Source organism: Protobothrops mucrosquamatus, unplaced genomic scaffold (genome assembly GCF_001527695.2).
Source record: "Protobothrops mucrosquamatus isolate PMUCROS unplaced genomic scaffold, P.Mucros_1.0 scaffold2692, whole genome shotgun sequence".
NCBI lineage: Eukaryota > Metazoa > Chordata > Lepidosauria > Squamata > Viperidae > Protobothrops > Protobothrops mucrosquamatus.
In genome coordinates, this window is record NW_015388738.1 from 93,342 (window position 1) to 120,604 (window position 27,263).

General features: G+C 39.0%; 1 protein-coding gene across 1 annotated transcript; it reads right to left on the reverse strand.

The window, feature by feature from the left end:
- Positions 1-6: 6 nt before the first annotated feature.
- On the reverse strand, positions 7-27,263 carry CDKL1 (cyclin dependent kinase like 1). Its single transcript, XM_015825571.1, has 10 exons — positions 27,147-27,263; positions 23,210-23,496; positions 16,751-16,872; positions 13,712-13,784; positions 11,892-11,982; positions 3,349-3,549; positions 2,679-2,761; positions 1,990-2,046; positions 1,065-1,209; positions 7-755 (listed from the first exon to the last, which is right to left on the reverse strand). Exons 2-10 carry the CDS (start codon positions 23,375-23,377, stop codon positions 622-624), a joined length of 1,074 nt encoding a protein of 357 aa, XP_015681057.1. The 5' UTR covers positions 23,378-23,496; positions 27,147-27,263; the 3' UTR covers positions 7-621.

Below are 27,263 nucleotides of genomic sequence, written 5' to 3' on the forward strand. Positions count from 1 at the left end.
TAAAGAGCCTGTTTACATTTTATTTACTTTGTTGCGAAAACAGCGAAAAAGGAAAAAAGTTAGAATCCAGACATTTCTGGTTCCCGTCTGTAACTTCCAAAGCCACCCCTCCATCCCCTTGCACAAAGAACCTGCAGGTTCAGCCTGCCAAGGAAACTAGCTACATATCTGGTATAAGACCAAGGGTTCTCTCTTGCTTTGACACAAGGGGATTTTGTGAATGAAATATATTTGGCATGTATGGGTCCCCTCCACCAATTCCTGCTGCAGCAGAGGCAAGAATTCTTGTCCCACAAAGTATAAATTACAAAGGCTTGATAATTAGAAATACAATTTTCCAAGAGGCCCAAATGGCGTTTTCCTGCTGAACTTTGATAAATTATTTCAAACCTTTTGTTGACACATTTTGTGTGTGTATGTGTGTGTGTGCGCGCGCGCGCTCATGCATTCAGTAGATACTTCCTTTCCAAGGTTTGTCACTTTTCAACCAGAACATTGTGGTTTGCTTTAGCTTCTGCTAGTGTAGATACTGTGGTTGTCTTCCAAGTTTCCTTCATGGTTAGGAACACAAGAAGACACAGAATGGACTAGCTGTGACATTTGCTTTTGCTTTTTTTTTTTTTAGATGTTTGGGAAACGGTAGTTGAGTTTTCTTGTTCCACAGTAGTACTTCTTGTTATCCAAAGCAGGTAAAATGTTGCTGCTGGTTAATTGGGGCAGATACTGTAGATGAGAGATAAAGTATAAATTATAATTCACTGGAGTATGCCCTTCATTTTAGCCTATTTCAATGCAAGTTTCTCAGAAAAGTTCAACACTAGAATCCTGAGGCTCCCTACTCCTCTAGTATATAGTAAAATGGTAAAAGCAGATGGCTTCTGAAAGTTTTTACCAATGCTAATTATTCTAAACACAGATTTTCATTTTGGTTTTAATTTTTTTAATGGTAAATTGTCTTAAACATTGGAATAAATAGAACAGGTGAGGTAACAGTCACAAACAAAGGGGGAGGGGGCTCACTTCCTGTGGTTTGCATTGCCTAGTGTGTCTTACCCCAGGCAAGTGCCTTCGAGGTGGCCGGTTTGGTTTCCGTGTAATGGATCTTTCTCGTTCCCTCCCAAGTTCTATCTCCCGAATGCTATCAAAATAAGGATGCTGAAGGAGCTGTTCGCAGGTCAACCTTTCAGTGGGATCCATATGGAGACAACCCTGAGACAACACAAGCAGGAGACCGAAATGCATACTGACTAACATGTAATTATGGATTCAAAAGAGCATTCAGGAAAACGAAATGCAATTCTCTTTGCAGAGAGTAAAACGATTACATTTCAGGTACAAGCATCAACAGAACCCATGTTATAAAGAATGCTATCAATAAATAACGAACAAGTTATTTATTTCCAAAGAGGAACACATTCCAAGAAATACTTTCACATTTTCACCCATGTTAAGAATAAATATATATTTTCAGGGCAATATGAGATTTCCATTTTCAAAGTCACACACATTAAGCTTGAAAATGGAAAAGACTCATTTCTTTGCGTCTTGCTCCTCCTACCATCAGCCAACCATCCAACTTTTTTCTAGGTGCTTCAGAAATGTGTGCTTGGTTAGATTTGTCTTGCTTCTCCAAGTCTAATTGTACTTGTTGCTGAAGTACAACTGCCAAAACCCCATTCAGCACAAATAAGAATGAGTTGCATTTCAACAACAGTTTGAAGTCACACAACGTTTCAGTGTTTTGCTGAGACAAAAAGTGCATCACATTTAAATATTCCATTTGAAACCTTGCTTTTGATCCTTGCAGTTTTTCCCCCCACCATCTTCCTTATTAACCATCTAACAGGAATTTTGGGGGATAATTTGCAGTAAATTTGAAGATTGCTACGTAAGGAATAATTGTAGTAAATTTGAAGGTCACTCATACGAGATGATGCTGTATTTATGAGCCTCAATAAATGACTACAAAGATCAAGATATTTTCCTCACCTTCATAAATGCCAGAGCAACATAAGAAATAGTGGGGAATTTCGTTTCTAGAGGCTCCTGGTTAAAAAAGGAAAAATAAATATTAGCAGAATCTTCTTCAGAGTTATTGAGGATCCCCCCACCCCACTGTATTCCTATAACAACAAAGAAAAACCAAACCAAACAAAATGCATTTTTCTTTTAAGAGAATGTGTTCCCAGGACAGATGAGAGAATTAAAGAGATAAATTGGCTCTTCTGCTTTGCAGCTTTTTATCGTAAGTCCTGCAGTCTGCAGCTTTCTTTTCTGTTTCCAATTGCAATCCTTCCCCTCTCCTAGAAACCAATTTGGGTGTTGATCTCCAGACTGCACCTAGTTACATGTCTCTCTAGAATCAATCCAAGAGAACCATTCTTTTTAGGCAACAATTGGTAACCAAGCAATGTCCTGGGTCCCTAAATAGCTAATCTGTAAAAACAATATTTCCTGGTCCTTCAAAAACACTGCTTCTTGCACTGAAAAGAGAAGAAAACACTTGCAAGCTAGCTCTATTTTCTCAGGCTATTGTATCTGGGCTGCCAGCTACAGTTTTTTCTCTCTCTCTGCTGGCATCTGTTGGTCATCCACATTTTTGCCACCCTAATAAGTCAGCTCCAGTGGTGATACTGTGCTATGCTTGTGTAAGACCACTGAGGGAGGGCAACTCTCACCATGCTTTCTGGATCGGGTATCCTCACCCCACTGAAGAACTGGTTTGTGCTGAAGACTTGCTGATGCCTGGGAATGAGATCACCTTTGAACAAGAATCAAACAGTGCGGTCAGTTTAAACATTTGCATCACCAAGGCCTCATCCTGTGTGGGGTTTGCAATAAAAGCAGAAGATGGGAAAGAAGAATGGCTTGACTCAGAAACATGGGCGCCTAGGTAACCAGCCAAACACTCGTGTATAGGACTGGCAAAAAAAAAGTCTTTTCTTCAATTTTGCTGATTCCCCCCCCTTCCCCACCCCCGCCTCTTTCACTTTAAAATGGGCTGGATTTTGGCTTTTCTTTCCTTTCCTGTAAAGGCCTCAGGTTGGTAAAGGTTACTTAAATGTAAACAACCCTTGACTGGGGGGGGGAATAAGGATACCTTAAATAGTCTCTCTTCCCCCTCTCCCAAGTACCATGCTGAAGAAAGTTGATGAACATATACAAAAACTGACTTCAATTAAAATAGTCTCATGACTCAATGCAACACGTCATGCTCCTCTAGGGTGTTTACACAGGAAACAGTCAAACTTCACATGGACAACCGAGAGGTGGGGGGGGGGGTGAGGAGGAGGGAAGAAACAATAGCCAACTTAGATGTATCTCTGTTCCTCAGTAACCTTCACTTACCTAATGTTCTCCTGATTAAGTAAAGTTGATCCACATCAGACTTTCCAGGCCAGAGAGGGATGCCAGAAAGCAGTTCAGCAAAGACACAGCCTATAGCCCAGACATCCACAGGAGGGCCATACTGAGTATCACCTACAAGGAGCTCAGGAGAACGATACCACCTGGTAGCCACATAATCTGTATAGTAGTCACAGGGCCCAGCTAAAAGGAGTTGAAAGGATTGTAGAAACAAAAGCACCAATTAGTGGACTAAAAACACTCTCTCAGTCTAGATCAGGGGTAGTCAACCTTGGCTCTTTTATGACTCGTGGACTTCAACTCCCAGAATTCCTGAGCCAGCTAAGCTGGCTCAGGAATTCTGGGAATTGAAGTCCACGAGTCATAAAAGAGCCAAGGTTGACTACCCCTGGTCTAGATCTTCCTTTCAAGGGTAAAGGAAATAAAAGGATATTTACAAATAATAAATGAATTACAAACAATATATGGTAAGGTTCATTCTCAGTTGCTCTAAAAGAAGCAAACCTGCTCTTGTTTACAAACTTTGGTACTCATTTTTAGAAAAAGTAAAAGTAACACCTCTCGTTTTGATTATCTTATTTTGTCTTTGCATGACTATTGCTATAATTCAGTTGGATTGCTTTGTGGTTCGTGCACTTCCCAAAAACATGCACTTAGCTGCAAAGATATAATTTATGTAAGTGACTTCTGTAGAACTAGGAACAAACATCTGTACTGTCTCTAACATAGAGATCAAAGCTGCATTTGATTTTGTATATCTGTATGTTTTGGTGTTTCTATAGATTTCAATAAGTCATGTTTTCCAGTCCTCTTACATTTTTACTCTTTCTAAAATGAGTACCAAAGTAGGATAAAGGATAAATACAAAGATAAATACTTTCAATTAATTAACTGCTTAACAAAATTTAAAAAGCAACTTTGCTGTTTTCATCCTTTCATCCATTAAGAAGAACATTAGTAACAGGATTAAACAGGGGAAAAAAATCATACATTCATGTATTTGTTGCAGGATCTCTGCCTTCTGCCCTAGTGAAAAAGGACTGAATTTCATATAATAAACTTACTTAAGATGCGAGCAAATCCAAAATCACAGAGCTTAATGACAAAATGCTTCGTTATGAGAATGTTCTCCGGTTTTACATCTCTGTGTATGCACTAGACATAGAAAGAGAGACATATTGACACGCTCAAGGAGAAAACACAATGCTTTATTTTATTAATCTCAGGCACAGATACCTGGCAGTCTAGTCTTGAGATCTAACACTTGAGACAATATGGCCTTCTCACTTTTTTATGAAGTATGATTGCTAAGAAATAAACAACAGCAACCCTGTTTCATTTGTGGAGAAAATAGAGACATATAAGAAATATATCCCAGTCGCATTGGAATACTGCATCCAGTTTTAGTCACCACGATGTAAAAAAGATGTTGAGACTCTAGAACAAGCATGTCAAACTCATGACGTCATGCAATATATTGCGACTTTTCCCCCATTGCTGGCAATGGGGTGGGCACAGTTTCGGCGTGATGCATCTGGCCCATGGGCTGGCAGTTTGACATGCCTGCTCTAGAAAGAGTACAGAGAAGAACAACAAAGATGATCAGGGGACTGGAGGTAAAACATAAGGAATGGTGGCTGGAATTGGGTATGTCTAGTTTAATGAAGAGAAGGACGAGGGGGACATGATAGCAGTGTTCCAATATCTCAGGGGTTGCCACAAAGAAGAGGGAGACAAAGCTATTCTCCAAAGCACCTGAAAGCAGGACAAGAAGCAATGGATGGAAACTAATCAAGAAGAGAAGCAACCTAGAACTACAGAGAAATTTCCTGACAGTTAGAACAATTAATCAGTGGAACAACCTGTCTCCAGAAGTTATGAATGCTCCATCACTGGAAGTTTTTAAGAAGAGACTGGACAGCCATTTGTCTGAAAAGGTATAAGGTTTCCTGCCTGAGCAGGGGGTTGGACTAGAAGACCTTCAAGGTCCCTTCCAATTCTATTATTGTTGTTGTTGTTGTTGTTGTTGTTATTGTCTTCCTTTGAAGTTTTGGTATTTGGTATTTGGTAAAGAGAGATGTGTCAAGAAACATATTTATACATGAATTGCTATGCATGTTCTCCATAATCTGGACATTCTAGATTCTGTTAGAATGTCTTTTCCCAACCTGCAACTATAAAATTCCTAATCGGCATGGCCAGAAGTTGGGAATTCTGGAACAACAATCCCTATTAAAGTTATCAACTTGTGAAATATTTTTCTAGGGTAAGAGGCAGCAACATGCTAGTTATTACTTCCCCACCTGTTCAAAAATTAAAAATAACCAAAATACTAGGAAACACCGAATCTTACAATCTTTTGCATTAAAATAAATTTAAAAAAAATTACCAACCTGAAAAAGTTGCCAACCTCTCTATTAAGTGATGAGAAATTTACCATGGAAGCAGGACACTTTTGGCAAAATGTCAAAAATGGAGACAAATCAGCCATCCCCAATGAAAACCTTTCTCTAAAAATGATTTAAATGTGGAAAACAGTTTTATATCTAGCTGATCCACTCTTGAGATAATTATAGCAATTATACATAAGAGGTGAAGATTTAGACCAGGGGTAGTCAACCTTGGCTCTTTTATGACTCATGGACTTCAACTCCCAGAATTCCTGAGCCAGCACAGCTGGCTCAGGAATTCTGGGAGTTGAAGTCCACGAGTCATAAAAGAGCCAAGGTTGACTACCCCGATTTAGACCTTTTTCTTCAACATGGAGGTACATGGAAATACAACATACAACGTGGAAATACAAATACTTCTCTGCAGCTCTGCAAAACCAAACTGGTACAGTGAGTGCAATGTTGGAATGGGATGACTTACATTGTGTTTGTGACAAAAATTCACTGCTTGGAGAGTTTGCCAAGTTATGCTTTTCACAAGATGTTCTGGGACCCTGGAGGTAAAGAAATGGAAAAGCCAGCAAAAATATGGTTTATAGAATTCAATATCTTTCCTAGATGAGTCCCACATACACATAACACATAAATTGGGGACAAACTATTTAGAATATTCAATGTGGGTTTTTAAAATGGATTTATGGGTTAAAATAAGAACAAACAAGAAGCAAGCTGGAGTGCAAATAAGAAATGAAGGAAAACAATTCCCAGATGCAGCTACTTAAATACTTTTATTCTGCTTTAAGTATCTAAAAATATTTCACAAATATTTTACACTACAATTCATAAAGCAGTAAAATATTTATATACAAGAAAATAAGATTCAGGGCTAGATGAAAGTGACTCAGCAAATGTATCCCAATGCTCAAAGGCATGGACAAGACATAACATTTTTGGTATTTCAGATATACTACCTTTTATTCCAAAAGTAACATATAGCTTATTCCTCTATGAATTTGCTCAGTGTCATTTCAAAACCATAACTATCAATTACATAATGAGATTTTTTATGCAATCAATTTTAAAACCATGCCCTGTTATATACAGTAAAGTACTTCCTTTTTAATATTCTAACTCTCCCTGAATTTATATTTATTATCTATTTATTTATATCCTGCCTTCAAGGCGGCAAATATATTCAACAGACTTTACTCTCCTATTTTCCCCACAAAACAACCCTGTGAGGTGAGTTGGGCTGAGAGACAGTGATTGGCTCAAGATCGCCCTGTTGGCTTTCATGGCTGAGGTGGGACTGGAACTCATAGTCTCCTACTTCTAATCTGGAGCCTTAACCAGTAGATCAAACTGGTTCTCATTTAGAATCAATGGTTGACCCCTAGTTCTTACTATCAAAGCAGAAAAAATATTAAGTTCCCATTTCCTATGTCATGCCTGATTTATACTTTTGTTATGTTGTCTTATCTACTTTCTGAGCCAAACACTCCAAATACTATATAGGCTTTCCTCGAGAGAGGAATCACCCTAATCCTCTAATTGTTTGATTGCCCTTTCTATTCTAGTGTAGACTCTACAAGAATCTTATAGACCTACAGCAAATGGTAAACATTTGTTTGTGAGATTGATTTTTATAGCTGCCCATCTCTGCAAATGACTCTGGGATGCTCACAATTATCTAAAAGAACAGCATTAATATGCCATTCTAGCATGAAGTAAAATTAAAACTAAACAGTTATTGACTGGTATTTAAGAAACTGAATATCTACAAGAGCTAATGCACAGATCTAATGCATTGTAACAAAAAGCCCAGTTGTGCCCAGAGGCTATGCTCAGATTGAGTAGCTGTAGCTGTTATGAGCCTCTGGATCTCAGAATTTTTCACATTTTGCTTTGGATGGGGTGGCACTTCCCCATTTGAGACCAATGCACAGCTTAAGGGTTCTCACTGGTTCACAACTACTGCTTAAAAATCAGGTGGCAACTGTGGCTAGGAGGGCCTTTGCACAGGTTCATCTTGTGAACCCATTGTGCTCATTCCTGAAACAGGAGAACTTTCAGATGCTCACTCATGTCCTAGTCATCTCATGACTGGACAATTGCAATGGGCTGCCCTTGAAGGCCATCTGGAAGCTACAGTTGGTCCCAAAGAAGCAGCAAGGGCAGTTATGGGTACACCTCAATACACCCATGGGCCATTACTGCTTTGTAAGTTTACTGGCTGCCAGTTGGCTTCTGGGTCCACACTTGTCAGTTATAAAATCCTTCATGGTATAAGTCCTGGTTATCTGTCTCCCATGGTTTTCACCCAATCAGTAAAATTGGGCAAAGTGAGGGTGCTCTGGGTCCCCACCATTAAACAATGCCATTTAGTGGCTTCCTGGAAGCTTGCTCTTAGGAACAACAGCCCACCAGAGAGTCACATGGCTCCACTTTGCAAGGGATCTGCAATTTTTTAAAAATTTCTCTCAGGCCTGGAGTTAGACTGTTTGTGAGTCCTGGTAGGTTTTATGCAGTATTTTAGGTTCCGAGTGATTTTTATCTGAGTATGTTTTTTAATCTCACTTTTTAAAGTGTTTTTCTCTTCTCTTTTAATTATGTAAACTAACCAAAATAATTTTGTAATACGGTGGCCTTCTAAATCAAATTAATACCTTTGTTGCCATTTCAAAGCCATTGCAACAGAACCAGAAATATAGTAAAGCAACTTTCCAACATAGTTGTCATAATATCAAGTTTATTTATTTTTGTCATACTTATGTAGTGTATATTGGAGGTGGTGTCCCTTTGAGAGCTGAATGCAATGAAATTTCATTTTAATGTATGCCGATTAGTATACATTCAAAGTGACAATAAAGTTATTATTCTAATCTATTCTAAGTGATCTTGAGTTGCTTTCAAACTGGCACAGAGACTCATGTAGAAGTGCCCTAATGCTGTCCCTTTTATGATTCTTGAAAAGAACTGACCAGCCTCTTCAAGAGCTATTACAAAGGCAAAAAGCTGCCAGCAACATTTTCCAGATAAATCAATTTCCATGGTAGGAAAAATGACAATCTTTCCAAGGTCTGATCATACATTTAAACCAACACTTTAGTATCTGTGTCTATTGTGCTAGGTTTAACACAAATATAAAAAATCAGGCTTTTAAAATAAATTGGCAAGGATTGGCTTTCTCAAAAATTGCATGATTTACAATAGCCTTTGAGGCAGAAGAAATCTTTTCAGCAATTATCAATTTAAAGATCTAAAGAGGAATTATTTCCTTTCTTTAGAATACATGCTCCCATCTCAGCCACATTATCTCCTTTGCAAGAGCCCACAGCAAGCTCTCAAACCATTCTTTTACAAGCATGCCTTAATCCATGACAACCACACAGTGGCCTTTTTTTCCCCTTCAAGATTGATGGTTGCAGATCTGTTACATCTAGAAAGAAAAGTCTGCAGAAGGTATGGACATTATAACTGGTCTCTTTCTATGAATTTCATGAGTGGGCAACTTACCCACGTGGATTCTTGTCAAGCTCATGAAGGACTGTATGGTCACAATATTCAAAGACCAAGTGAAGCTTTCGTTTCCTCCGGAAGACCTCCAGAAGATTGACCAAATTGGGATGCTTCAGTTGCTAAAAAAAAGCATAACATAACATTTGTGAAGCAGGTTCAGGTGACGAAAATAAAGCGGTTTTATCAACATTCTAAAACATGGTCTAATTCTAAAACATAGTCACCCTATTAAGCAAAAAGGTCAAGAGTCATTGCTCAGAATTTCATATTTCTATTTCAGCTTCCAGATGGCTCTTTGCTCACTGTGCCTCAAATTATCTAAAAAAAACCCCAAAAACGTTTTCTTCAGTTAAACATTGTCATTAATTTTATTTATTTATTTGTTTGTTTGTTTGTTTAAGACTAATCTCCTCCCTTTAGCATAACCATTTGGTTCTGCTTTTCAATCAAAACAAAAATAAAATAATTGCCATTAATATTAAGCTGCAATTTTCTTGCCTTTTGTCTCTCCCATATTATTCTCATTCTCCCTTTCCATCGTCCCTAAACTTCACAAAGCATGAACCTTCCTCTTAAAGTATCATAAAAAACTGATGGTTGATCATAAACATAATCCTAAATTTGGATTGAATGCTTACATGCAATATAATCTGAATGATAAGATGAATTCCTGTGTTGTTTTTATTTGAGCCTAGAAGAGCTAAAGCAGTCCCTACTCATGTCTTTTTTTTAAGTGAATCTTGAAGGAACTGGCTCTTCCCCCAAGCCCTGGATTAGGGAACATGGTAGGATCCTTTGGGATCAAGGTTGAAGGCTACAAATTTCCTGTTCTTCTCTTCTTAGACAATAATCATTCTTTTTGCTGGTTATGATTATTTTCAGTTGCTTTTAATATTGTATACCACATTTAGAGAAGCTTTAGAGATTTGGCAAATATGTTTGATGGATGCAGTATGTGGTCATGGGCTGCCTACATTTGCTTCAGTAGTTGTACTAACTCAACACAGAGTGATTTAACAACAACACAGCAAAACAGTAACAAAGTGGTTTCAGATTTTTAAAATACCAAGATATCACCATGGGGATCTCCTGGTCTCAGTGTTCATAAGAGTTTATAAAAAGTTGTGCTGGATTGGATGAAAGGTCTATACACGCAGCACCATGTTTCCCATGGAAGGAAACTCACAAGCAGGACATGTCTCCCAGCAACTAGGATCCAGATGCATCCTGCCTCTGACACCGAAGTTGATATATAATCACCAGTAGCCTTTTCCCCCCATCGATAGCCTTATATTCACATATTTCAAACCCAACACTTGTACCCTAAAGGCAGACAAGGTAAATGGAGCTCTCATTTAATCTGTTAAATCTGAATGATCTGAATGACTAATGCGTTATTGAAGCCTTTGTTCTTTCTGTGTTTACACAACACAGAAAAATGATGGATTAAGAATCCTGTCTCCCCACACCCGCTGGATTAGATCTCAACCCACACTATTCTCCAATTAGCAAACAAACAATCTGTTACTATTGACTGAGAAAGTGTTTTTCAGAACTGGCGGCAGAGCAGGTCTGCACTTGTTCAATCAACACAATTCAGCACACAGATCTATTGGCAATGAATGGTGCAAATTGCTGAGATACTCTGCTTCCCCGTCTCCTGACATAAGCTGCTGCCCCCACTATTGAATTTCTTCCTGGGCTTTAGAAATCCTATTAATCTTTCCACAATAGTTTATCAGACTTCTGGATCTCTTCAGATAGCTAGGGTAGATTTGACTGCTACTATGGAGTTAAAGCATGCACACGGAGAAGTAAGCAACTTGATATCCTCATTGGCTTTGAATTACAATATCCACTTGTGCAAACAACATACTCAAAGTTTAGGAATTGAGGAATTGTAACGTAAAATGTCTACAGGACCTTTGGTTATCTCCCCTGGGCCTAAAGGCTTAAGGCAATATGATCTGATTGGAGAGTTAGAACTGGTTGTTATCCCTCAGAATTGACCAGAAGACATTTTCTTCACACAAGGCTCATTTTATTTCAAGACTGATTACTAATAAAATGGATGGATGGATATTTTTAAAAAGATGAAATATACCTACCCCGGGGGGGGGGGCAATTAACAGATCAAGTATTGACATTCAGACCACCAAACCCCATTTTACAGAGTTCCTTCACACATAGTGAGCAGGGTTTGTTTGTCCCTTGCTTTTCCCAATATGAAAAGCAAGAAGTGAGTCAGGAAAGATGAAAACTAAGGAAAACCAAGAGGAAAAGTGCCAGTAAAGGACATTTGGGGGCAAGCTTCAAGGCATTTCCAAACTACCTCTGTTTAAAGCAGGCTTCCAAACATCTGACTTTCTGCTCATTTCAAAACAGATTACCATTATTTACTTATGCATTTATTAGATTTACATTTTGCCTCTCCTGTTCAATATCACTGAGTATATAATACATCTTCCTCCAATTTTATCTTCACAGGAACTATATGCCCTTATCCAAAATCATTCAGTGCACTTTCCTGGCNAAATCATACATTCATGTATTTGTTGCAGGATCTCTGCCTTCTGCCCTAGTGAAAAAGGACTGAATTTCACATAATAAACTTACTTAAGATGCGAGCAAATCCAAAATCACAGAGCTTAATGACAAAATGCTTCGTTATGAGAATGTTCTCCGGTTTTACATCTCTGTGTATGCACTAGACACAGAAAGAGAGACATATTGACACACTCAAGGAGAAAACACAATGCTTCATTTTATTAATCTCAGGCACAGATACCTGGCAGTCTAGTCTTGAGATCTAACACTTGAGACAATATGGCTCTCTCACTTTTTTATGAAGTATGATTGCTAAGAAATAAACAACAGCAACCCTGTTTCATTTGTGGAGAAAATAAAGATATATAAGAAATACTGCATACAATTTTAGTCACCACGATGTAAAAAAGATGTTGAGACTCTAGAACAGGTATGTCAAACTCGCGACGTCACATGATATCGTGCAACGAAATGCGACTTTTTCCCCATTGCTGGCAATGGGGTGGGCGCGGTGTCGGCATGATGCATCTGGTCCATGGGCTGGCAGTTTGACATGCCTGCTCTAGAAAGAGTACAGAGAAGAGCAACAAAGATGATTAGGGGACTGGAGGCTAAAACATATGAGAAGCGGTTGCTGGAATTGGGTATGTCTAGTTTAACGAAAAAAAGGACGAGGGGGGACATGATAGCCGTGTTCCAATATCTCAGGGGTTGCCACAAAGAAGAGGGAGTCAAGCTATTCTCCAAAGCATCTGAAGGCATGACAAGAAGCAACAGATGGAAACTAACCAAAGAGAGAAGCAATCTAGAACTAAAGAGAAACTTCCTGACAGTGAGAACAATTAACCAGTGGAACAACCTGCCTCCAAAAGCTGTGAATGCTCCAACACTGGAAGTTTTTAAGAAGAGACTGGACAGCCATTTGTCTGAAAAGGTATAAGGTTTCCTGCCTGAGCAGGGGGTTGGACTAGAAGACCTCCAAGGTCCCTTCCAATTCTATTATTATTGTTGTTGTTGTTATTATTGTCTTCCTTTGAAGTTTTGGTATTTGGTATTTGGTAAAGAGAGATATGTCAAGAAACATATTTATACTGTACATGAATTGCTATGCATGTTCTCCATAATCTGGATATTTTAGATTCTGTTAGAATGTCTTTTCCCAACCTGCAACTATAAAATTCCTAATCGGCATGGCCAGAAGTTGGGAATTCTGGAACAACAATCCCTATTAAAGTTATCAACTTGTGGAAGATTTTTCTAGGGTAAGAGGCAGCAACATGCTAGTTATTACTTCCCCACCTGTTCAAAAATTAAAAATAACCAAAATACTAGGAAACACCAAATCTTACAATCTTTTGCATTAAAATAAATTTTAAAAAAATTACCAACCTGAAAAAGTTGCCAACCTCTCTATTAAGTGATGAGAAATTTACCATGGAAGCAGGACACTTTTGGCAAAATGTCAAAAATGGAGACAAATCAGCTATCCCCAATGAAAACATTTCTCTAAAAATGATTTAAATGTGGAAAACAGTTTTATATCTAGCTGATCCACTCTTGAGATAATTATAGCAATTATACATAAGAGGTGAAGATTTAGACCAGGGGTAGTCAACCTTGGCTCTTTTATGACTCGTGGACTTCAACTCCCAGAATTCCTGAGCCAGCACAGCTGGCTCAGGAATTCTGGGAGTTGAAGTCCACGAGTCATAAAAGAGCCAAGGTTGACTACCCCTGATTTAGACCTTTTTCTTCAACATGGAGGTACATGGAAATACAACATACAACGTGGAAATACAAATACTTCTCTGATTTGGAAAGCTCAAAGTCTTCAGCTCTGCAAAAACAAACTGGTACAGTGAGTGCAATGTTGGAATGGGATGACTTACATTGTGTTTGTGACAAAAATTCACTGCTTGGAGAGTTTGCCAAGTTATGCTTTTCACAAGATGTTCTGGGACCCTGGAGGGAAAGAAATGGAAAAGCCAGCAAAAATATGGTTTATAGAATTCAATATCTTTCCTAGATGATTCCCACGTACACATAACACATAAACTGGGGACAAACTATTTAGAATATTCAATGTGGGTTTTTAAAATGGATTTATGGGTTAAAATAAGAACAAACAAGAAGCAAGCTGGAGTGCAAATAAGAAATGAAGGAAAACAATTCCCAGATGCAGCTACTTAAATACTTTTATTCTGCTTTAAGTATTTAAAAATATTTCACAAATATTTTACACTACAATTCATAAAGCACTAAAATATTTATATACAAGAAAATAAGATTCAGGGCCAGATGAAAGTGACTCAGCAAATGTATCCCAATGCTCAAAGGCATGGACAAGACATAACATTTTTGGTATTTCAGATATACTACCTTTTATTCCAAAAGTAACATATAGCTTATTCCTCTATGAATTTGCTCAGTGTCTTTTCAAAACCATAACTATCAATTACATAATGAGATTTTTGTATGCAATCAATTTTAAAACCATACCCTGTTATATACAGTAAAGTACTTGCTTTTTAATATTCTGACTCTCCCTGCATTTATATTTATTATCTATTTATTTATATCCTGCCTTCAAGGCGGCAAATATATTCAACACACTTTACTCTCCTATCTTCCCCACAAAACAACCCTGTGAGGTGAGTTGGGCTGAGAGACAGTGATTGGCTCAAGGTCACCCTGTTGGCTTTCATGGCTGAGGTGGGACTGGAACTCATAGTCTCCTACTTCTAGTCTGGAGCCTTAACCACTAGATCAAACTGGTTCTCATTTAGAATCAATGGTTGACCCCTAGTTCTTACTATCAAAGCAGAAAAAATATTAAGTTCCCATTTCCTATGTCATGCCTGATTTATACTTTTGTTATGTTGTCTTACCTACTTTCTGAGCCAAACACTCCAAATACTATATAGGCTTTCCTCGAGAGAGGAATCACCCTAATCCTCTAATTGTTTGATTGCCCTTTCTATTCTAGTGCAGACTCTACAAGAATCTTATAGACCTACAGCAAATGGTAAACATTTGTTTGTGTGATTGATTTTTATAGCTGCCCATCTCTGCAAATGACTCTGGGATGCTCACAATTATCTAAAAGAACAGCATTAATATGCCATTCTAGCATGAAGTAAAATTAAAACTAAACAGTTATTGACTGGTATTTAAGAAACTGAATATCTACAAGAGCTAATGCACAGATCTAATGCATTGTAACAAAAAGCGTTGTGCCCGGAGGCTATGCTCAGATTGAGTAGCTGTAGCTGTTATGAGCCTCTGGATCTCAGAATTTTTCATATTTTGCTTTGGATGGGGTGGCACTTCCCCATTTGAGACCAGTGCACAGCTTAAGGGTTCTCACTGGTTCACAACTACTGCTTAAAAATCAGGTGGCGGCTGTGGCTAGGAGGGCCTTTGCACAGGTTCATCTTGTGAACCCATTGTGCCCATTCCTGAAACAGGAGAACTTTCAGATGCTCACTCATGTCCTAGTCATCTCATGACTGGACAGTTGCAATGGGCTGCCCTTGAAGGCCATCTGGAAGCTACAGTTGGTCCCAAAGAAGCAGCAAGGGCAGTTATGGGTACACCTCAATACACCCATGGGCCATTACTGCTTTGTAAGTTTACTGGCTGCCAGTTAGCTTCTGGGTCCACACTTGTCAGTTATAAAATCCTTCATGGTATATACGTCCTGGTTATCTGTCTCCCATGGTTTTCACCCAATCAGTAAAATTGGGCAAAGTGAGGGTGCTCTGGGTCCCCACCATTAAACAGTGCCATTTAGTGGCTAACTGGAAGCTTGCTCTTAGGAACAACAGCCCACCAGAGAGTCACATGGCTCCACTTTGCAAGGGATCTGCAATTTTTTAAAATTTTCTCTCAGGCCTGGAGTTAGGCTGTTTGTGAGTCCTGATAGGTTTTATGCAGTATTTTAGGTTCCGAGTGATTTTTATCTGAGTATGTTTTTTAATCTCACTTTTTAAAGTGTTTTTCTCTTCTCTTTTAATTATGTAAACTAACCAAAATAATTTTGTAATACGGTGGCCTTCTAAATCAAATTAATACCTTTGTTGCCATTTCAAAGCCACTGCAACAGAGCCAGAAATATAGTAAAGCAACTTTCCAACATAGTTGTCATAATATCAAGTTTATTTATTTATTTTTGTCATATTTATGTAGTGTATATTGGAAGTGGTGTCCCTTTGAGAGCTGAATGCAATGAAATTTCATTTTAATGTATGCCGATTAGTATACATTCAAAGTGACAATAAAGTTATTATTCTAATCTATTCTAAGTGATCTTGAGTTGCTTTCAAACTGGCACAAAGACTCATGTAGAAGTGCCCTAATGCTGTCCCTTTTATGATTCTTGAAAAGAACTGACCAGCCTCTTCAAGAGCTATTACAAAGGCAAAAAGCTGCCAGCAACATTTTCCAGATCAATCAATTTCCATGGTAGGAAAAATGACAATCTTTCCAAGGTCTGATCATACATTTAAACCAACACTTTAGTATCTGTGTCTATTGTGCTAGGTTTAACACTAATATCAAAAATCAGGCTTTTAAAATAAATTGGCAAGGGTTGGCTTTCTCAAAAATTGCATGATTTGCAATAGCCTTTGAGGCAGAAGAAATCTTTTCAGCAATTATCAATTTAAAGATCTAAAGAGGAATTATTTCTTTTCTTTAGAATACATGCTCCCATCTCAGCCACATTATCTCCTTTGCAAGAGCCCACAGCAAGCTCTCAAACCATTCTTTTACAAGCATGCCTTAATCCATGACAACCACACAGTGGCCTTTTTTTCCCCTTCAAGATTGATGGTTGCAGATCTGTTACATCTAGAAAGAAAAGTCTGCAGAATGTATGGACATTATAACTGCTCTCTTTCTATGAATTTCATGAGTGGGCAACTTACCCACGTGGATTCTTGTCAAGCTCATGAAGGACTGTATGGTCACAATATTCAAAGACCAAGTGAAGCTTTCGTTTCCTCCGGAAGACCTCCAGAAGATTGACCAAATTGGGATGCTTCAGTTGCTAAAAAAAAGCATAACATAACATTTGTGAAGCAGGTTCAGGTGATGAAAATAAAGCGGTTTTATCAACATTCTAAAACATGGTCTAATTCTAAAACATAGTCACCCTATTAAGCAAAAAGGTCAAGAGTCATTGCTCAGAATTTCATATTTCTATTTCAGCTTCCAGATGGCTCTTTGCTCACTGTGCCTCAAATTATCTAAACACACACACACACACACACACACACACACACACACACACACACATTCTCTTCAGTTAAACATTGTCATTAATTTTATTTATTTATTTGTTTGCTTGTTTAAGACTAATCTCCTCCCATAACCTTTTAGCACAGGGGTGTCAAACTCAATTTCATTGAGGGCTGCATCAGCATTGCGGTTGCCCTCAGGGGGCCGGGTGGGTGTGGCCAAGATGAGTGCGGCCTACTAGTGGGCGTGAATGGAGTGGATGTGGCCTACTGGGTGGGCATGGCCAGCTCTATATCGTTCGCGTCAAGGGTGCCTGTGGGGGCCTGGGCAGGAGTGGGACAGATCTGAGGGTCTCTGGCAGAAGGGGGTGGGACGGGGCAAGCACCAAGGCATGGTCCATTTCTTCATTCCTCACAAAGGGTGACACTTCCCCAGCATGCATTCAGGGGACGGGGCCGACGCGGCAGGGCTGGTTCCTCGCTGTTTCTAGACGGCCTTATGGAGCTAAGACTGAATGCGTTTCAGCATAGATGGCCACCACAAAATTGTACATTGGCTCCCGGCTCCCTCACTGTTTCCAGGATGGCTTCGCGGGCCACATGAAACTACTTCGCGGGCCGCATCCGGCCCCCGGGCCTTGTGTTTGACATGTCTGTTTTAGCATAACCATTTGGTTCTGCTTTTCAATCAAAACAAAAATAAAATAATTGCCATTAATATTAAGCTGCAATTTTCTTGCCTTTTGTCTCTCCCATATTATTCTCATTCTCCCTTTCCATCATCCCTAAACTTCACAAAGCATGAACCTTCCTCTTAAAGTATCATAAAAACTGATGGTTGATCATAAATATAATCCTAAATTTTGATTGAATGCTTACATGCAATATAATCTGAATGATAAGATGAATTCCTATGTTGTCTTTATTTGAGCCTAGAAGAGCTAAAACAGCCCCTACTCATGTCTTTTTTTAAGTGAATCTTGAAGGAACTGGCTCTTCCCCCAAGCCCTGGATTAGGGAACATGGTAGGATCCTTTGGGATCAAGGTTGAAGGCTACAAATTTCCTGTTCTCTCTTCTTAGACATTTATCATTCTTTTTGCTGGTTATGATTATTTTCAGTTGCTTTTAATATTGTATACCACATTTAGAGAAGCTTTAGAGATTTGGCAAATATGTTTGATGGATGCAGTATGTGGTCATGGGCTGCCTACATTTGCTTCAGTAGTTGTACTAACTCAACACAGAGTGATTTAACAACAACACAGCAAAACAGTAACAAAGTGGTTTCAGATTTTTAAAATACCAAGATATCACCATGGGGATCTCCTGGTCTCAGTGTTCATAAGAGTTTATAAAAAGTTGTGCTGGATTGGATGAAAGGTCTATACAGGCAGCACCATGTTTCCCATGGAAGGAAACTCACAAGCAGGACACGTCTCCCAGCAACTAGGATCCAGATGCATCCTGCCTCTGACACCGAAGTTGATATATAATCACCAGTAGCCTTTTTTCCCCATAGATAGCCTTATATTCACATATTTCAAACCCAACACTTGTACCCTAAAGGCAGACAAGGTAAATGGCGCTCTCATTTAATCTCTTAAATCTGAATGATCTGAATGACTAATGCGTTATTGAAGCCTTTGTTCTTTCTGTGTTTACACAACACAGAAAAATGATGGATTAAGAATCCTGTCTCCCCACACCCGCTGGATTAGATCTCAACCCACACTATTCTCCAATTAGCAAACAAACAATCTGTTACTATTGACTGAGAAAGTGTTTTTCAGAACTGGCGGCAGAGCAGGTCTGCACTTGTTCAATCAACACAATTCAGCACACAGATCTATTGGCAATGAATGGTGCAAATTGCTGAGATACTCTGCTTCCCCGGCTCTTTCTTGGTTTCTGCAAGGGCCATTTATCACCTGTTTTCCTGACATAAGCTGCTGCCCCCACTATTGAATTTCTGCCTGGGCTTTAGAAATCCTATTAATCTTTCCACAATAGTTTATCAGACTTCTGGATCTCTTCAGATAGCTAGGGTAGTTTTGACTGCTACTATGGAGTTAAAGCATGCACACGGAGAAGTAAGCAACTTGATATCCTCATTGGCTTTGAATTACAATATCCACTTGTGCAAACAACATACTCAAAGTTTAGGAATTGAGGAATTGTAACGTAAAATGTCTACAGGACCTTTGGTTATCTCCCCTGGGCCTAAAGGCTTAAGGCAATATGATCTGATTGGAGAGTTAGAACTGGTTGTTATCCCTCAGAATTGATCAGAAGACATTTTCTTCACACAAGGCTCATTTTATTTCAAGACTGATTACTAATAAAATGGATGGATGGATATTTTTAAAAAGATGAAATATACCTACCCGGGGGGGGGGGGGGCAATAAACAGATCAAGTATTGACATTCAGACCACCAAACCCCATTTTACAGAGTTCCTTCACACATAGTGAGCAGGGTTTGTTTGTCCCTTGCTTTTCCCAATATGAAAAGCAAGAAGTGAGTCAGGAAAGATGAAAACTAAGGAAAACCAAGAGGAAAAGTGCCAGTAAAGGACATTTGGGGGCAAGCTTCAAGGCATTTCCAAACTACTTCTGTTTAAAGCAGGCTTCCAAACATCTGACTTTCTGCTCATTTCAAAACAGATTACCATTATTTACTTATGCATTTATTAGATTTACATTTTGCCTCTCCTGTTCAATATCACTGAGTATATAATACATCTTCCTCCAATTTTATCTTCACAGGAACTATATGCCCTTATCCAAAATCATTCAGTGCACTTTCCTGGCTTAGGGTGAATAAACTGGGTTTCCAAATTTATTTTTTATGTAAATATATATGGCTGCCAACTCAACACACAATACTGGATGGCTAATAAACAGTAGAATAACCAATAATAATAATTTTTAAAAATGAAAGGAATTGAAATACCCCAATACCCCTGAATTCAACACATATATTAACAGAACACCAGAATGAATTCATTCTATATCCTGGCCTAAGATCCAGGGTTGCAACCATGTTTTCAGCACTTAATGAAATGCTGATAAGGTCAAGTCTATTTGAATCCCCTCATTGTTAATCCAACAGTACTTTCTCCAACTGACCCAACACCCAGCTGTTACCTCCTGTTACTGTTCCATATTGCTAGGTGCATTATGCAGGGGATAAGCTTTTGACTGATAAACACTGTTTTCTATTGCTCTTGTTCCAAATGGCCAGGTGTGGAACAAAAGCCAGGACATCATGGTTCTTTTAAGGGACTTATCTTGGAAAACAGCTAGTTTTCCACTCCAACTTTAAACTTGTAAACAATTTGATGTGGTTTATGAACTGTAAACCAATTTAATATTGACTGCAAAATTACTGAACCATGCCTCATCTGAATTTATTCAACTATTTTTAAAGATTACTTTGGCTTTTAAGAAAAAAAATTAGAAGATACTGCCCTTTATTTTCAGGAAGGCTTCCATGCACCACATATAGCCATATATAAATGAAAATAATAGCAGACTACCACCAAGTGCTGTTTTTGGAAGTGCTATATATCTATCAAGAAAAGAAAGGCAAAAATACATTGAGACGGACCTGGTAATCAGATGTACAGAACCAAGATAGATGCTATCTGGCTCGGTGGCTGTGAAAAGGATCTGGGTGTCCTGATAGACCACAGATTAAGCATGAGTCAGCTGTGTACTGCAGTTGTTAAAAGAGCCAATGCAATCTTGGGCTGCATCAACACAGATACATAAGGTTGAGATCTAGGGAAGTAATTATTGCACTCAATGTTCCATGAGTGGGATATAGAACCTGGAATACTGTATTCCGTTTTGATCACTTCAAAGGGATATAGTGGATCTAGAAGAGGGCAACCAAGATAATCAAAGAGCTGGAGCAGCTTTTCGTGGTGAATGCTCCAACACTGGAAGTTTTTAAGAAGAGACTGGACAGCCATCTGTCCGAAATGGTGTAGGGTTTCCTGCCTGAGCAGGGGGTTGGACTCAATGACCTCCAAGGTCCCTTCCAACATCATCATCATCATCATCATCATCATCATCATCATCATCATCATCATCATCATCATATCATCATCACCATCACCATCATCATCATCATCATCATCATCATCATCATTATTATTATTATTATTATTAACATTTGGGGTGCTTTAATCTAGTAAAAGAGGCAAATGAGGGGAAGCCATTGAGGTGTACAAAATTATGCATGGTTAATAGAACTGGGAATGTTTAGCCCAAGGAAGAGAAGGCTGGGTGGGGGATGGGCATAGGAATATATTGCAGGGGAAGAGGGTATGGATTTACTCTCTATAGTGCCTGTGGGTAGACAAGGACTATGGAAGAGAAGCTTATTATCCAAACTCAAAATTAAGAGGAATTTCCTGACTATGAGAGTTACGAAGCAGTAGAAGAACCAGCCTCCTAAACTTGTAGGTGCTCCAACACTGGAGGTTTCAAGCAATGTTCAACCAGCTATTTGTCTGGGATGGTCTGAAGACTTTTGCTTTGGGTAGGGAGTTGAACTAGAAGACCTCCATGTTCCCTTCCAATCCAATTATTCAATAATCCTGAAAGGTCAAATGTGATGGTAGTGCAATATTACAGTTACTTTCTCCTAAATCAATATTTTGTGGTTGGTCTTTCCTACAACAACAAAGTCTGAAATTCATTCTCAAAATTCTAAATATATGCCTAAAAGATTGTGTGATTAGTTCTAGAGCAACCTTTCTCAAGCCAGAGCCCTGTAGTTGTGGCAGACTACAACTCCCACCATCCTCAACCAATGTAATAATTATATTCTAATATAATATACATATATCAAATGATTCAAGTGACTGGCAAAGCTGATGTAAAATAATTTACATTGTGTAAAGTAATGCATGGATAATTCTTTTCAGATAGGAAGGATGATTCATGCCCATTAATTCATAGAAACTCTAACTTATTTTGTGCAAATGCTAACTAGAAAAAAAGATGCTTCATAAGTTCCTATAAGAATATCAGTTTTCATTTAAAATTTTCTTCCCCTTCCTTGTTCCAGGAAAATGGCTGGCGAGATAGCACAATGCAGAGAAGCCAGAGATAACAAGCAAAGATAACAACAAGCAATCTATAAGCTATCTCTATCTTCCAAGCTCTTTTTTGCACCCCTGAACTACCCCATCAAAAGTCAGAGATAAATTGCTGGAGAACAGAAGAGAGATTGCCCATATAACATATAACCAGCAGAATAAATCCAATAAAACTAAGATCTCAATCAATTGTCCACAATTATTTACATCAATTACAAAATGAAGTATTTTTTTCCTCTTACAGAATTGGGGTTATCTTGATATGCTATTTTGCTTCACTTGGAGTGGAATATATAGAGGCCCAGTATCAGGAGGACATTATGTAAGAAGCTTTTCTAAAAAATTCTCTGGTTCTCATAACATCAGAAAATGTTTCAAGAGAGACAAATGGACAAGTGTTAACAAACATCTCTAAAGCCAAAAACACTCTTCCTAAGATAACTCTTAGGCTGTGAACCTCTCGGAGACAGATACGATAAAAAAAATATTGTAAACTGAACTGAGCCTATGGGAGAATATATGAGGTAAAGAATTTATATGAATTGATTTTTTTCCTAATAACAATTAGTAATGTTTACATTAGAGATTTATTAATCTTCTCATAGGATTAAAAGTCCTCAAACAGTACAGAACAAAACAATAAAAATCACTATTCTTAAAATATGTTCATTCTAAATCTATAATCCATGTTTGATATTTAAATTGAGGAAATAAATAATCTTATTTATATCCACTCTTTCCACTGCTTCTCTTAGCTTTTTATCAGGGCTATTTATCATCAAATGCATAATGCATGTACTTTATCTGTAGTTAATGATCCGTGAAATATATTTTAAAGATAAGTTTCCAAAAGCTGGATGACTCCTAGGCAGGTATCCAACAATGTATTTGTGATATAAAAGGCATGGTGATGTTCAGATAAAATGGGCCATTGGATTAGTTACAAGGGAAAAAAACAATACTGTAAACGTATAGAAAAGAATATACACAGTTTAATCAAATAAAGTTTCTGATAAGCAGATTCCAATTCATTACCTTTAACATCCGAATCTCTCGAAGTGCAATTTTTTTAATAACAGGATCGTCCTCAGATTCCAGGAACTTTTTGATAGCAACAATTTGCCCCGTGTCTTTATTCCGGCATTTGAAAACAACTCCATAGGAGCCTTCCCCAATCTTACTGATTTTTTCATATTTCTCCATTGCTAACAGAAAAGAATCTCTCAAGATGTTATCCACTGTCAGCAAGACTTGGTGAGTAAGATGGTCTCTTGAGGATCTGAATGATTCAAAAGTTGCAAAAGACCACAATCATCTTAAACCTGTAAGACAAATGTAAAAATATGGTTGCTGCCACACTTAGCATCTATAGAATCCATGGAACATAACCACATCATACTGATTTTTTAATGGACCAGCAATCCAAGCCTATATTTACTATGCTTAAAAGAATGCACTAGTCTCTAGTACCCCTCACTCCTGATAATCCAGCAGGTGGTGGGGAGAGATTGGAGGTTTTTTTTAAACAAAATAAGACCTTTTTTTAAGTGGCGTCATCATTGTTGCTTGAAATACATTACTATTTACCCTACAGCACTGGGCAAGCTCCCAAAACCTCTTGCTAGAAAAAGTTAAATGGAACTTAATGAAGGAGGAAGTTTTTCTCCACCAGTTCCACTGAAATGAACTGGAATGATTGAAATTACAGTGTGGTTTGTTGTGGAAAAGTTTCTATTTAACATGGCAGTGCCCACATTTCATTGGACTTCTAAAACCAGCAAACATATTATGAATTAATGTGATGTATAAACTAACCCTTCACCTTTATTTTTTTCACTCAGCTAATTAGTCATTACCTTGATAGGACCTACTCAATCTTGGATGACCTTGAAAAAATGAAGCAGAGTCAAGTCTGGGTAGAAGGCCTGCAGAAAAGTCTAGGAAAGCAACCTGCACTGGGAAACAGAAGAAACCGCCCAGGAGGAGTCAGTGGCAAACTACTTCTGTAGATGGACATATTAATGTAGACCCCCATGAGCCAAGCATGCTTTGAAGAAGCCTTTACTTTTCTGTTAATTAGATTTATCTCTACAGTAGTTGCAGTCTCACACAGCATGTCATAAATTTGGGACCGGGATACCTTTTCCCATATGTAGGTGCCCATCAGCTACAAAGTTGCTTGAAGTTGCTCAATTCGTAATAAAATGACCTGAACTAAGGCATTTCCAGTACAAAAACCTCCATTGCAGAATCTGTTCCTGTTTAGTTAACAATTGAAACTGAACTTTTTTTTTAAAAAATGCACATTTTCAGACTTTCAGTTAAATTGGAACCGCAGTACTTTTTGTTCCATATTTAATAGCAATTAAAAGTTATTTACAATTATTTTTAAGAGGATGATGATGGCTTTAAACTTAATTGTTTGCAATGACTTATAACCCATTCAGAGATTCTTTTTAATAATGAAAATGATGGAAGAGAAATATAAGGATAAATGTCAGGATAAAGCTTCCTAGCTCTACCACAAAACATATCAAACAGTCCTAAACTTACTACTTTACACTTAGTGACTGTTTGAAGTTACAATGGTGCTGAAAAAAGTGATTTTCAACCAGTCCTTGCATTTACAACTGGTAGAGCATCCCTATGGTTAGTGTTCAAAATTTGGGAACTTGACAACTAGCATGTATTTATGTTGGTTGCAGTGTCCCGGGGTCACCCGTTCAATATTTGTGACTTTCCTAGTTGGCTTCCAACAAGCAAAATCGATAGGGAAGCCAGATTCACTTAACAACCGTGTATTCACTGAACAACTGTGGTGATTCACTTAATGATCATAGCAACAAGGTTATAAAATTGAGCCTGACTCCCTTAACAGCTGCCTTGCTTAGCCACAGAAATTTCAGTTACGGTCATAAGTCAAGGACTATCTTTCTTAACACCATATATTTCTGTTTGTAATTCCTTCAGCTCTTGGCTCTATTTGTTCTTTCACACTGTCCTCAAGTTCTGGAACTCCAACTTCTGCTCAGCCACTTTCTTTTAGGGTTGCCAGGTCTGCTTCCAAAAAATAGCGGACAAGCAGGGGGGGGGTTAAGTAGTAAAAAAAGTAGACTGTACAGCTTTAGATTACGTACCATTTCATCATAAAGCTTTTGAATAAAAAAATGTCCACTATTTTGTGAAAAAAATAGTGAACATAATGTGAAAAAAGTGGACTGTCCACTCAAATAGTGGACACCTGGCAACCCTACTTTCTTTTCCCTTCATCACATTTCATCTGAAAAACCAGGATTTTACAAAGTTTTTTTAATCTATTGCTTAAACTTTTGGATTCTTGTCAGAACAACTAGGCTATCTGATGTTATTTATGCATACTCTCCCCATCCTACTTTCTCCTTCCCCACGTTATCTTTACCTCCATTCCTCTTTTTAAATCTGATCATCTCTACATTTAGTTGAATTTAGACTTTAAGCTAAAAGAACCTTAAAGTTCTTTCCAAGTTCTGTTATTCTATAATGCTTCTGGGTCTCCAACGTGATGCCTGAGGGCTCTCAGGTGCCCCTGGATGCCTGCCAGGCTCCCTGCCCTACCAAACAATTTTTATTATAACGTCTTTTAACTCAAGCAGAGATGTGAGCATGATGCAAAGCAAAGCACAAGTCTAGTGTTATCTTCCTTTACCAATACATCTCTGGGCCCCACATAGACATTCTTAGAAAATGAAAAGGGTTAGGGGCTGCAGGCTAGTATTTTGAGTAGTGCATGCCTATTTTCCCCCACCACCCCCCAACCCCAGGACAAAGATATACTGAAGTGGGATCATTCTGAAGGATAAAAAGGGGTGATAGGATCAGCTTCCTCAGAGGCAAATTGATGCTTTGTGATAATGGCGACACTACTACAGCATTGTAAGCATGCAACTCTCCTAACAACAAGTTGTATGAATGCCCTATACTGAAAGGCCCCTTGTCTAAAAAAAAGGAGAGGACTTTTGCTGTAAAATCTGCACAGTGGTAGCATTATTCTGTGAATTTAGAAACACTTGAGGGGAAAAAAGGGTGAGGATTGTAAGGCACCAAAGTGATGGATACCAGCGCCTCTAGTGCAATCTGAAACCGATTGCTGGAAGGCTCCAGTGGCCTCTGCGTCTTCAGACCACTTTCCCCGTGCAAAAAGGCCCATCTGTAAATTAAATTTTAATTCAGCACCTTTAGGCAAAGGCAGGTTGCCAGGGAGGTGCGGCCAGCTAGGCAAGCCCATCAATAGCAAAATACACACCTGCCTCTCTGCAGAAGGAAGGAAGGAAGAAAGGAAGAAAGGAAGGAAAAGGAAAGGAAAGGAAAGGAAAGGGACAAGGCCCATCTTTGGCTTCCCCCTTCCTGCCTGCAAAAGAAACTCCCTGAGAATAACGGTGCCAGTGAGTGTACGAAAAGGGCACAGTGGGGATGGTCCCAGAGAGGGTCCTAAAGAGCACTTGGGGATGGTCCCCTCTACCCTCACCAATCCAACAGCCTCTGGTAGTGTTTCCCTCAGGCCTGCAAGCAGCCCTTTGGGGATAAGGAGAGATGTGAGCTCCAGCACACCCAGGAAGCACTGACAGGCATGGGGGGGGGGCAGGGGCAGAGGCGAATGTTGCTGTCTCAGAGGCAATTAAGACGTTTTTCTTTTCACGGCAGGGAGAAGCCCACTCTTGAGGGACTAAATATGTCCTCTCCCTCTTGCAATTGGCTAACCCCTAAGGTGCCCTCTGCACATCCTCAGAAGTACTGTCCCTGCCATTAGCCCTGCCAAGCCTGTTGTAGGGACTTATCTAATTCTCCGCAGAAAAGCGCGCGTTCTTCTCCACTCGCAGCCGAGAAGGAACTGCTCAGCCGCGCAGCCCTGCTCGACCAACGCGCACTTTGCCTGTGCTCAGAGACCCCTTGCCCTGCAGCCGGGAGCGATAGGATTCCCACCAGCAGTTCTCACCCTCGGTGCCAGACGTCGCTTTCATTCCGCTCGGCGATGGCTCCCGGCAGCTGCTGCCCCGCTTCTCGCCTGCTGCGCGGGCGTGCAAATGGGGCCCGCGGACGCGACTCCTTCGCG